The 12,204-nt window shown below is 49.3% G+C and overlaps 1 protein-coding gene across 1 annotated transcript; it reads left to right on the top strand.

Moving 5' to 3' along the window:
• The first annotated feature begins 364 nt into the window (after nt 1-364).
• ATXN1 (ataxin 1) lies at nt 365-10,173 on the top strand. Its single transcript, XM_009484401.2, has 2 exons — nt 365-2,227; nt 9,643-10,173. The coding sequence occupies exons 1-2, from the start codon at nt 365-367 to the stop codon at nt 10,171-10,173; spliced, it is 2,394 nt and encodes a 797-aa protein (XP_009482676.2).
• Nucleotides 10,174-12,204: the final 2,031 nt, after the last annotated feature.

The raw sequence follows: 12,204 nt of genomic DNA, 5'->3' as shown, positions 1-12,204 counted from the left end.
AGACATGCCCAGGATTTTCGCTGCTGTTTACAGTGCAGCTGTCAACTGCTCCTTGACACGAGAGCAGCAATGCCTGACCGGTTTTGTTTTTTCCAGAGGTTTTTCTTTTACTCGCTTGCTGTTTTGGGGCATCTGCTCGTTCATTCTCATTTCCCAGTGCTGACCATGTGACTCCCCCCTCCCTTGCCCACCCTTTCGTTGCAGAATCCAGAGGAGCCGTCGGAGAATCGTGCTCACGGGGAGATGATTCCTCATGAAGTCACTGGATCCCTTGCAGAAATCAAATGTGACTTTCCGTTTATCAGACTGAAATCAGAGCCAGCCAGACAGTGAAGCAAGCACAGTGGAGGGGGGACGGCGAAAGATGAAATCCAACCAAGAGCGGAGCAATGAATGCCTGCCACCTAAGAAGCGAGAAATCCCTGCCACCAGCCTGCCTTCGGAGGTGAAGCCGGTCCTGCCAAACGAAAACCACCGTGCGGATAACCTAGCATGGCTCCCCAGCACACCCGGCGGCCAGGGCAGCCTGGGGGGCCGGCACCGGCCTGGGGGAACATCGTCGGTGGAGGCGGGCTTGCAGCAGGGTTTGCACAAGTCGCTGTCTGCAGGGCTGGACTATTCCCCACCGAGTGCACCCAGGTCCGTTCCAGCCTCCACCACTTTTCCCACGGTGTACTCGCCCGCCCTCTCCCAGTCAGGGACCCCTGCACACCTGCAGCACACCTTCCAGTTCGTCGGGCCCCAGTACAGCGGATCGTACACCGGATTCATCCCCTCACAGCTGATTTCCCCAACGGCCAATTCTGCGACCAGCGCCGTGGCAGCGGCCACGGCTGTTGCGACCACTCCATCCCAGCGCTCCCAGCTGGAGGCTTATTCCACTTTGCTGGCCAGCATGAGCGGCTTAAGCCAGCAGGGCCACAAAAGTGAGCCGCACCTGGTCAGGACGCCTGGACTGATCGCTGCCGGGTCTCCTCCACCCACCCAGCAAAACCAGTACGTCCACATTTCCAGCTCTTCCCAGAGCACTGTCAGAAATGTCTCTCCTCCAACCATCCCGGTCCCCCTGCACCCCCATCAGACAGTGATCCCGCACACCCTCACCCTCGGCCCTTCCTCCCAAGTGGTGGTGCAGTACACCGACTCGGGGGGCCACTTTGTCACCAGGGATCCCCCCAAGAAGCCTGAGAGCAGCCGGCTGCAGGCGATGCAAGCCAAGGAGGTACTGAATGGCGAGATAGAGAAGAGCCGGAGATACGGCATTTCACCCTCTGCCGACATGGGTCTAGTCAAAGCAGGCAATAAACCAGCCCCCCATCATTACGAGACCAGGCACGTGGTGGTCCACTCGAGCCCCGCCGAGTACGGCGCGCGGGATTCCTCAGGTGTCCGAGCCTCCATCATGGTGGTCCCCAACAGCAGCACGCCCACGGCGGACATGGAGGTGCAGCAGGCCACCAACCGTGAGACCTCTCCCTCAGCCCTCAATGACAAGGGAAGCTTGCATTTAGGAAAGCCAGCCCACCGGTCCTACGCCTTGTCTCCACAGCAGGCTCTGGGCCATGAGGGGGTGAAGGCAGTGGCCACGCTGTCCCCTCACACTGTCATTCAGACCACCCACAGCGCCTCCGAGCAACTCCCTGTCGGGCTGCCGGCAACAGCCTTCTACGCCGGGACCCAGCCGCCGGTGATTGGCTACCTGAGCGGTCAACAGCAAGCCATCGGGTACCCCGGCAGCCTGCCGCAGCACCTGGTGATCCCTGGCACCCAGTCCCTGCTGATACCGGTTGGCGGCGTGGACGTCGAGCCGTCGGGAGTCACGCCTGCGATCGTCACGTCGTCTCCCCAGTTTGCAGCAGTGCCTCACACGTTCGTCACCACCGCCGTCCCCAAAAGCGAGAACTTCAGCGCGGAGCCCCTCACCACTCAGCCTGCCTACCAGGCCACCATGGTGCAGGCGCAGATCCACCTGCCCGTGGTGCAGTCCATCGCTTCCCCCGCCGCCGCGCCTCCCACGCTGCCCCCCTACTTCATGAAGGGGTCGATCATTCAGCTGGCCAACGGGGAGCTGAAGAAAGTAGAGGACTTGAAAACAGAAGACTTCATACAGAGCGCGGAAATTAGCAACGACCTGAAAATAGACTCCAGCACTGTGGAGAGGATTGAAGAGAGCCATAGCCCAGGCATTGCCGTGATACAGTTTGCGGTTGGGGAGCATCGAGCACAGGTAATGGCAACGCATGGTGGGGGGCAGGGGGTGGACTGGGGTGCACGCCGTGGTCCCCCAGCTGCAGCTTTCCTCAGCATGTCTCAGTCGCTTTGGGTCCATGCGGGGTTGGTTCTTCATCGTTCACATCCATCTGTGAGACCAACTCTGGTCCAAAAATCACCCCCTTCGCTGTGCCAAGGGAGCCATCAGGGTCACACTGATGATAAGTGTAGTGTCTTGGATATAAAATGGGTCTTTCTTATAGCTAGAGAACCCACAGGAAGAATTACATGATCTTCATGTTTTTTGATTAAAATATAAAACAGTGTAAGCAGTACAAGAGGATATATTTTGCATTTTGATAGGTGATTTTTACCTTCCACACCAGAAAGCTCAGGTTAGATTCAGCTCAAATCCTACCCTTGAGAGCTAGGTAGGGCACAAGGCAGTGAATTTCCACGGCTTGAAAACTTGGAGCTGCCTGGGAATGGCTCCATTGCGCACGTAAGTTACTGAAATGCACTACAGAGTTTTACTGAGGCTTCAGTTGCGGGTGGTTTAAACACTGCACAGCTCGCATAAACTGTGTGCAAGGGAAATTTGAAAAGGAAAACCATCTGGGTGGCTGGGCAGGCTGTGCTGTTGACCTTTGTTTCTTGTTGGTTCACAACATAGGAAGAAACCCTGTAACTTTCCAAAGGTATTTCAGGTTGAGAATGAGTACATATTGATTATGAAGTGTTATCCTGATGCTGTCCATTTTCTGAGCAATCTAGATTCTGCTGTATTGAGGCTGGAGCAGTTCAGATATACCAGGTAGCATTTTGCTTCCTAGAGGTACTCATTTTAAATACTCTTGTTGCAAATCTTTTTGGTGCGGTTTGAGTGCTGTGAACTGCAGCATCTGCAACCCTCAGCGCTGGAGAACCAGAATGAGAGAGAGGGAGAGAGGAGCTGGACGTGGACACATGTAGTAAAGCACCTCAGGCTGACAGTTTGGAGAAGAAAAACAAACAGTGACGGTACCAAGGAGCAGATTACATGAAAAATTTCTTACAGTCGCAGCAGTCTGTGGCTTGTCCTCCTCCAGTTGCGCGTCCATGGTAAATCGCTACATATGACACCTCCCCTTTCTCATGTCAAATGGGCAGATTCCCTGTGTGGTTTTGTTCATGTATGTGCGTGCATCTGCACAGCTGATAGAAGTTGGTCCTCTGGTGCATTCAGTATAAAGACATGATTTTTTCCCCACCACTCAACTGTATTTTGGTGCATCTCAGGCTTCGTGATTAGAGAAACCATCCTTGGATCAGGACCAGTTACTATAATTTGCCCCGGTGCCTTAAATAACTAGAGTTCAAAAGTAGCAATCTCCCATCTGCAGTTTTTTTCTTGCTCTCATTTCTCTCCCTGCAGCCAGGCCACCGGTCTCTGCACCAGCAGAAGAGGTACAAATTAGCAGGTAGCGTTTGTGTCATGTCTCGTTCACAGACCTGTCAACGCGGGCGGTGTGTTGTAGTCCTGGGTGCCGGGAAGAGTGCCTTTGCAGGGGGTGGAGTGCCATCCTCTGGCAGAAAGCAAGGCGAGTCTGAGGCTGTAAAAATCCAGGGCCAGGCACACGGGTCTCACCCAGCAAAGTGTCACCTTACGGAGAAGCCTATCAGGAGCGGGCTGACATCATCGCAGCCGAAATACTCCCCAGCTGTGTTTCCCACCGGGGATGCTTCCAGAATGAAGGGCGAGTCACGTAGAGATATGATTAGAAACGGGGGTTTAATTTAGGTTTCCTGCAGATTCCAGGACTTGGGTCTCTTCCCAGATCAGCTGTGTCCCTGCATAGCGGGGACGGCTCTGCCGGTTTTCTCTTGCCTGGGTTGAGAGAGAGCACGCACGAGAGGTCGTTTCTACGTGCTTGAAGTCTCCGGTGACCTCACCCTCAGCCCGACCTGCCTATATGAAAGCATTTAGCCTTATTAGCAGGCATGCGGCAGTCATTACTCGTTAGAAAATTGCCTGTGTGAAGAGGGCTTAGTGTTCTCATTGAAAGAACAGTATTTAGTTGCGCCGCTTTGAGCAGTGGCACTGTGGTGCTGCTGCACTTAAATATATCTTTGACTCCGGAGTACAGTGGGGATATATCTGCATGTGTAGTGTAGCTTCGCAAAGTATTTTATTACAATCAAGTTCAGTTGCATACTTCTGGAAGGAGGGAGCTTTTCGAATGGTATTACCAAGGGAGTGTAAGTTGTAAAGAGTAAGTGCCATACAAAAATAGCATTGTTATCATTAGCTTTGGCTCACTTACGTACTCCTCCCAGGGATCTCTGGGAAGTCATTATAATATTGATGAATTTGTATTTTCAGACACTGTGCAAACATTGGCTAATTCTCTCTCCGACTGAGGGACAGAGGTAGGAGATTATTTTTAGCTGAGCATGTACAACTGTAATGTAAATAGGGAGGCACCATGCAGCTGCTATTGTATTGTATCACTGCAAGCCCACAGCTGCCCTTCCCCAGCACAGCACGGAGGCAGAAAGAGGTCATCCTCCCTCCTTTCCCTGTCTTCCAAGTCTTCCAATCACCTGGCAAATCCAACCTTCTTCCAGGTATGGAAACCTAGAGGAAAATTAACCCACCTAAAGCTACGTGCCTTTTCAGTGAAATAACTGGCCTTAGCCCTGGAGGGATGCTAGGTTTCCATTTCACAGCATCCCTGCTCTGCATTAGGAGGAAGTCAAGTAAGTATCAACTGGACCAGAACCCAAAGTCCAGCTGTTATTCCTCTGCATTCAAGTTGCCCAAAAGAAAAGACCTACGGGTCTGCATCTCTTTGCAATTCCACATACTGTTCTTGTAATAACACTTTCATCATTATTACCTGTCCTTTCTTTTGCTGCCAGGAACTAGCGGAAGCCAGTAATTCATCTCCATTGATGTTAGGGTCAAAACACACAGGAGATGCAAAATAAGTTCTCTGAACTGCTTGCTTTCATCCCAGTGTTTCAGTTCCTAATCATTCCTAAAGTATAGCTTAAAAAGAAAAGATGAACATACAGTTCTTAATTTTCCTTTCTTTAAAAAATAGAATCATAGACACTAGAGATGGAAAAGTCCTGTTAGAGCATCTAGTTAGTAGCCCTAACTAGTTTAGTGCATATTTTTTTAGACCGCCATCTAGTTTAGTTTTCTCCTTATAGCTCTGCACGCACACAGACCAGTTACTTTTTCTTTTACTCCGTGCTCTCCTTTTCATTTTCTTCGGCACCGTAACGGACACAGAGAGATGTTAGCTCAGTTCGCTGCTGCAGGTGGAGATCTCTCCCAGCCTTCCCCTCATGTGGTCTCTGTGTCCGTGCCCCCTGGTCACGGCGGCAGTAAGTCCTTGTTCCTCCGAGTGATGGGGCGGCTGTGGTCTGTCTTCGGATGCATGTTACTGAATTCTGGGAGTGCAGCAGATAGGAGCTCATGTGGTAAACTCGGCAGCCAGTGGTCTGGTGGACAGAGGTGGCTTCTCCTGACAAATGGTGGGATCACGTGGCTGTGGAGAGCAGTAGCCCCTAACCTTCAAGCCCTGGGTGTGTTTGTTATAATAACGTTGTACTGAAGATGGGCTAGATGCAGCCCTGGGGGGATGCCCACCCAGACCACGTGTCGTGCCAGGTAGTCCCCAGGGCACAAGGTGCTGCCTACAGCCCCGTAAATCTCTGAAAGAAAATCTGCTCCTGTGAAGGTAGGTGGTGTTCGGGGTGCTGTGAGCATTAGGAGTCCCCAAGTCTCTGAGTACAGGAGGTCGTGTGGGAGCGCAGCACTGCAGAGACTTCTCTTTGCGAGAGGGAGAGCTTCTATTCCACAAATCCACCCAGCTGTTTTTTGGACCCAAGGAGTCTTTCGGCACCCGCAGCAAGGCCTTCAGCGGAGAGCTCCACCACTTAATTGCACATTGTTTCCAGAACTGCTTCCTTTGCTTTGTTTCCAGCCTGCCACTCCCAGTTTCATCACATTTTAATAATATCAGGGAGAAAAACACTTAATTGGAAAATGTATGTTTACATTTATTAAAATACAGTTCACATGAACCACTTTTTAATAGGCACCTTTTGCTTTAGTGCTTGTTACATTGGTTGCAGCCTTGAGCCCCAAGGCTAAAGTTGCTGTGTTTCTGAACGATGGGAAGGGTGTTTTCTGTGCATCAGATCTTCCAGCACCTATCATCCGTGTTGCAGCTCCAGCCAGGGTTTCCTGAGCAGTCTGAATTGCCTGCCTTACCTACTGAGTTTGGCTGAGAAATAAATTATAAAGGGTTATAAAACATTGCAGATATTCAGCGGCTGCACTGAAGAGTTTTGGGTGTTTTCACTAGTCAGTCTTAAAAACTAGAAATATAAATGAGGCTTGCGGTAGAGCCTCGGTGTGCTTGAAGAGGGACCAACATTTTGGTTTCTTGCTCTATCGTCTTAGTAGTTGGAAAACAAATTCCAAGTTTCTTTCTGTCCTACAATAATCATGGCAAGCTACTGGGGGACGCAGCTTTTAAAATTAATTTTTTGTGTTTTAATGCAGCAGTCAGAAAAAAAATATGGGGGGGGTGTTTTTACTGAACTTTCACACTTAAAAGGTCTTTGACTACTATTGCTTGTAGAGAATGGTTACCTTAAATCCCAAGTTAGCTGAATCCCAAAGCAGCCAGCTGAAACAGGGCTTGAGAATCCATGAGGGAACCCATTTCAAATTGATCGTGGTACATGCACACTGTGACCAGATTGTGGAAATTCTGGCATTTCACCATCTTTATTATTTGGTGTTATTCATGATCACCACCACCAATTCTGGGATTTGTTTCAGTGATTGACAGTTCGGGCAAGTGTTTTGGATGCCACGTTAAAAAAAAAATAATATATAACGTGCAGTGGAAGCATGTTCACATCAAGAGGAACTTGTGTGTCAGTGAGGATGATGCACACGAGCATGTACGATTCCCACAGTTAGAAATAGCTTTTGACAAGGATGGGAAAGTAGAAAAAGAAAGGCAAAAAAAATACAGCAGGCAGGAAGGAAGGAAGAAAGAGGAGAGACATAGCAATATAAAGGAGAAAGTTGTGTCCACCAGATGATCCATGCCTGGAGAGAAGCCTACAGCTCTGTGTAGGCAGCAGTTTCCATTTAAGTCCATAGGAGATACTGGATATTCACCACTTCTCCCAGTCAGACCTGTTACTGAGATACGTATGCATGGAATGGGATCCCAAACTTTGGGCAAATATTTCTGCAAACCCTGGCGCTGGAGTGTTTCTATCCAACAACATGGAGGGATGGGACTTTCATGGTTACCTTGCCCCACTTTCTCCATAGTTCAGAGCATAAACCAGGCCTAGAGTCAGGTCCCTTTCCACTGTTGCCATGTGTGTAGTTGACTGTTGGCAGACAGTTCTGGTTGGAAAAGGTTTAATATGACAGAAGTTGATGTAGTGGGAGGTATCTTGTGCCTCTAAACTGCTCCTTTTGAAATTCCTTGTACAGTGGCTTACTGTGTTGGGCAGGTGGAGTGGCAGGATAATACATGCAGTGTTATTCATTGGCCTAGTTGCAGAAGTAGGTAGCATGTATTTATAGACTTTATAAGTTTTTTTTCCAACAGAGTCAACTGTCTCATAAACTGCAGTTGATGGCTAGTGCATGGCATGGGCTTAACCAGTCGGAGGCACAGTCAACATCTGATGGGAATCTTTGGTTTGCTCTGTCTCTGAGCTATGGGACATCCCTGGTCAAGTCTTCCTGCCCAAAAGGGATGTGGAGCCGGTGAGGTGCGGGGGGAGCTGCCTCTGGCCCTGCTTGCAGGGAGGACGCCTCTGAGGGTAAGCAGCGCTAGCAGGGAAGCGGCAGGGCTGCTGGGTGCCGTACTGTCATCCAGTCCAGCCTCTTCTGTGAGACAGGCCATGCAACTTCATCCCAAGATTCACACTTGTTAGTATGAGTGTTTGAATGCTGGAGTGCAATGTGCATCTCAAACTGCTTCTATTCCTTAATGTTGAACTGTTTTTTTAACAATACAAAGCCATGCTCAGTACGACAGCGTTACTCGCTCCCAAGGGTGAGAGGTGGTTTTGCAAGCCTGCTGTGATGTTCCTTTCAAGTGAGTCCGTGTTCCTGGAGAGGGAGGGCTCTCCAGGCAGCTGGTATGCGCCGTGCCTGCTGAATGGCTCAGAAATGAGATGAGCACGTGTATTCAGGTGTTCTCCTGCCCTTTAGCCCTTACCAAATAGGCGTTACACCATCAGAGCAGGATGCTGCCCCCCATGCCTGAGAAGAGCTCCGGAGGACCCAGGGACCTTGGGAGCAGAGCAGTGGATATCTGAATTCAGCATAAGCCACCCTTTTAGAGTTGCAGACCTCATTGGTGTTACACACGGCAAGTTAAAAACACATGCCAAATTTTTAAAAAGTATTAGTCAGAATTTTCTGCCCTCAGGACGCACGCAGTCCAGCAGTGAGCGCCGGACTGCTGACACGTGCAAAGATCAGCTGGTATTTAGCTGCTTTATCATGCTGGGACCTCAAGGCCCAGCATTTGCCAGGTCAAGGAGCAGTGTGCACCTGTTGCTGGTCTGTTCTCCTGGCTATGGCAGCTCCCTGTAGGATGTGTTAGACAGGATTCATAAAGCAAGTGGGGTGAAGTGCGGGGGGGGGAAGGGTACACAGTGCAGAAAAGGAGACCCAGTGCAGGAACTGCAGGAGGAGGAGGAGAGATGATCCTCTCCCTGAGGGAGTGCAGGAGATGAACTCAAGTGCAGAGTGGGGGAGCAGGTGTGAGAAGGGAAGAAACTGGACTGGTAACAGGGCTGCTGGGGGAAGGCAGGTTCACACTCGCTGCTCTTACAGCTGCAACTCTGTACGCACTCATGGCCTTCCCCTGGAAATCAGCACGCCTTCAACCGTTTCACACTGGTAAGTACACGCTTGTTCGGGGTGAGGGTGACGTTCCCGTGGTCATTTAGGAAATCGTGTGTCAGAACTGAGAGCTTCCCTTGAGCCGTCCTCTGGCTGGAAAGTGTCTTTAGATGTAGATGACAGGCTCTAGGTACCACAGGGGGATGGCGGGGAATGGAGTTTCCAGATGCCAAAGCTGGTTTGCCTCTAACGCCTCTCTGAGCGGCTGGATAAAGGTAAAGCTTGAGTCCCACTGAGGTCTTGTGCTAGGAAATGCTGAGCTCCGAGAAACCATTAACACCCGTGTGACAAGGACAGGCGTGAAGTCTGGTGGTCGACGTACTGATTTTGCGGAAGCCGAACAGTGCTTTGGCAATTTCAGCGTTATCCCTCTCCCCCGGGGCGCGCCGCCTGCCACGCGGGTGCGCGCGGGCACACCGGTGATCTCACGCTCTCCCCTCTCTCCCCCTCTGTCTCTCTCTCTGTTGTCCCCTGTCTTTCTGCAGGTCAGCGTGGAAGTCTTGGTAGAATACCCTTTTTTTGTATTTGGACAAGGCTGGTCATCCTGCTGCCCCGAGAGAACCAGCCAGCTCTTTGATTTGCCATGCTCCAAACTCTCGGTGGGGGACGTCTGCATATCGCTCACGCTCAAGAACCTGAAGAACGGCTCTATTAAAAAGGGCCAGCCCATGGACTCAGCTAGTATCTTGCTGAAGCATTCAAAGAATGACAGTCTAGCTGGAAGTAGACACAGGTATGCGGAGCAGGAAAACGGGATTAATCAGGGAAGCGCACAGATGTTAGCTGAGAACGGTGAACTGAAGTTTCCGGACAAAATAGGATTGCCTGCAGCACCTTTGCTCACCAAAACAGAACCCAGCAAGCCCCCGGCAACGAGGAAGAGGAGGTGGTCAGCCCCTGAAACACGAAAACTAGAGAAATCAGAAGAGGAGCCACCTTTGACTCTTCCCAAGCCTTCTTTTATTCCTCAGGAGGTTAAGATTTGCATTGAAGGTCGATCCAACGTAGGAAAGTAAAAGTTGTTTGGGGAAAGGAGATTAGGCTATCCCTTGTCATTTTTATCCAGATTACTGTACTGTAGACTAAATAACCCAGTATTTACATGTTATCATCTTATTTTAGGTTTATGTTATAACCTTGTTGTTATAGTTGCAGCTGGTATTATGCAGGAGACTGGTGCATATGTTTTTCCACAAGTGTTTGTCAGTGACTAGGTTTATCGAGAGCTACGGAAGGGGCAGTATCTGCTTCGCGCACCCTTAGTGGAAATGAATGTGTTGTCATGGCTCCTGTTTTCTAACACCTCGTGTAGGACAGGGTCCAGCTGTGATTTTGTTTTCTTTTCGTCGTCCTTTTTTTTGGGGTTGTTTTGGTTTTTTGGTTTGGTTCCTGTTCTAGTTTTTCGGGGGGAGGTGAGGAGAAAGGAACTGTAGCAGAGGTGTATGTCACGCGTGGGGTGCGTGTGCGTGTGCGTGTGTGTGCGTGCGTGTGCGCGCGCGCCAGTCCCGAGGAGGGACTGCGGCTCCGCGGCGGCTTGGTGAAGAGGTTTCCTCACCCTAGGTGGAGGCTGAGGGCACAACCCACAGGTGTTATTGGAAAGGATCGGACAGTCTCTGATGTTTTCAACAACAAGCCAACACTTACTCAAGGCTCTACAGTATATATATATATATATATATATATATATATATATATTTGTGTGTGTGTATATGTATATATATATTTTTTCCCCCCATGGGGTCTGACTGCACTGATTTTTATTCCTAAAGCAACTGCCACACCAACGTTTCCTTTCTGCTTGCTAGTGCAGTTCCATTGCCTGGAGTCAGCAGACGGGGAGGCTGTACGGACTCTTGCACCGGTCGCCCTGCGAGGTTTTCCTTCACGGCGGTGGGGTGGGGCGGGCGGGTGGGTGCGTGCGTGTGTCGTGGGTGTGCGTGGGTGTGCGCGAGGAGGCCTCCGGCTCTGTGGATGCGCCTGGCTCAGGCTCACTCCTGTTTCTGTGCAGTGTTAGACAAATCAACCGGGTTATGCCATTGACATTTGCTTCCACAAGGTAGAGGCATACTGCCCCTTTGAGATCACAGGCATCCATTGTTTGCAGTTAGGTTGCAAATCTTTGTCTTTAACTCTAGTACTGTTTTTAGTTCATGATTATGGACAACTGGTGCCACTTTTTTCAAATTTCGGTGTGACACAGGAATCCGCTGTTGAAGATGAACCTAGAATGTCTTTAAGCACTTAAAATGCTGTTCACACTTTATTGCTGAGCATCCTGGTCTAACACTCAGTACGTACTGTATCTCACTTTAATCTGCTCAGAAAGCAACAACAACAAAAAAACGAATCTCTTCAACACTGTAACTACATGCAACTATGTAAAGTTTCCTCACAGGCAAGATGCTGAAAGTTTTAATGTGGTTTCAAAGGGATGAATGTGAATTATTGAACTAGTATGTGACAGTCATTGTCCACAAAGGACTACTTAATAGGAGGCACTTTTTAAACTTTAATGCTTGAGAAAGAGTTAAAGGCATATGCGAGCTGACAGATGATTAAAAAAAATAAGAGAAAGGAAAAAGGAGAGAGAAAAAAAAATCATTGTCCAGTGTTTTTGAAAAAGATGGACTTTAAAGAATCTTGCAATTTGCACATCTTGAGTTTATCATTTGTGTGGTATTCCTGCAGTTTTTACCTAATAATGTTGTGGGTTGGGGGGGTCTGAAAGAGGATAAACAAATGTAGCAATTACTCACTAACCTGCCTACGCTCTAGGCCGTTTCATAGGGTTACGTTCCTTTCAAAGTTCATTTTTGGTCTTTCTACCATATCTGCCACACAGAACTAGGTCCTACCGGGACAGCTCTGAGAATTTTTCTTCAGACTTGCTGAGAGAGTTTTCCACAAGAAACATTTCTATACGTAAGCAAGGTGTTTGTTTGTTTTGAAAACAAACCTATTGTTGTTTTATTATTATTATTATTTGTTATTTTAATTGCATCATTTTCCATTGGAAAGGCGAGATTTCAAGAGTTTGGTACAAACCA

The sequence above is a fragment of the Pelecanus crispus genome, chromosome 2, assembly GCF_030463565.1.
Source record: "Pelecanus crispus isolate bPelCri1 chromosome 2, bPelCri1.pri, whole genome shotgun sequence".
Classification (NCBI taxonomy): domain Eukaryota; kingdom Metazoa; phylum Chordata; class Aves; order Pelecaniformes; family Pelecanidae; genus Pelecanus; species Pelecanus crispus.
This window is presented reverse-complemented; position numbering and strand designations above follow the sequence as displayed.

Bases quoted from the DNA above. Each gene is read 5' to 3' on its own strand.
- ATXN1 (XM_009484401.2), top strand. From the start codon at position 365: ATGAAATCCAACCAAGAGCGGAGCAATGAATGCCTGCCACCTAAGAAG. The intron at 2,228-9,642 runs GTAATGGCAACG...GTCTTTCTGCAG, and splicing joins TTGGGGAGCATCGAGCACAG to GTCAGCGTGGAAGTCTTGGT.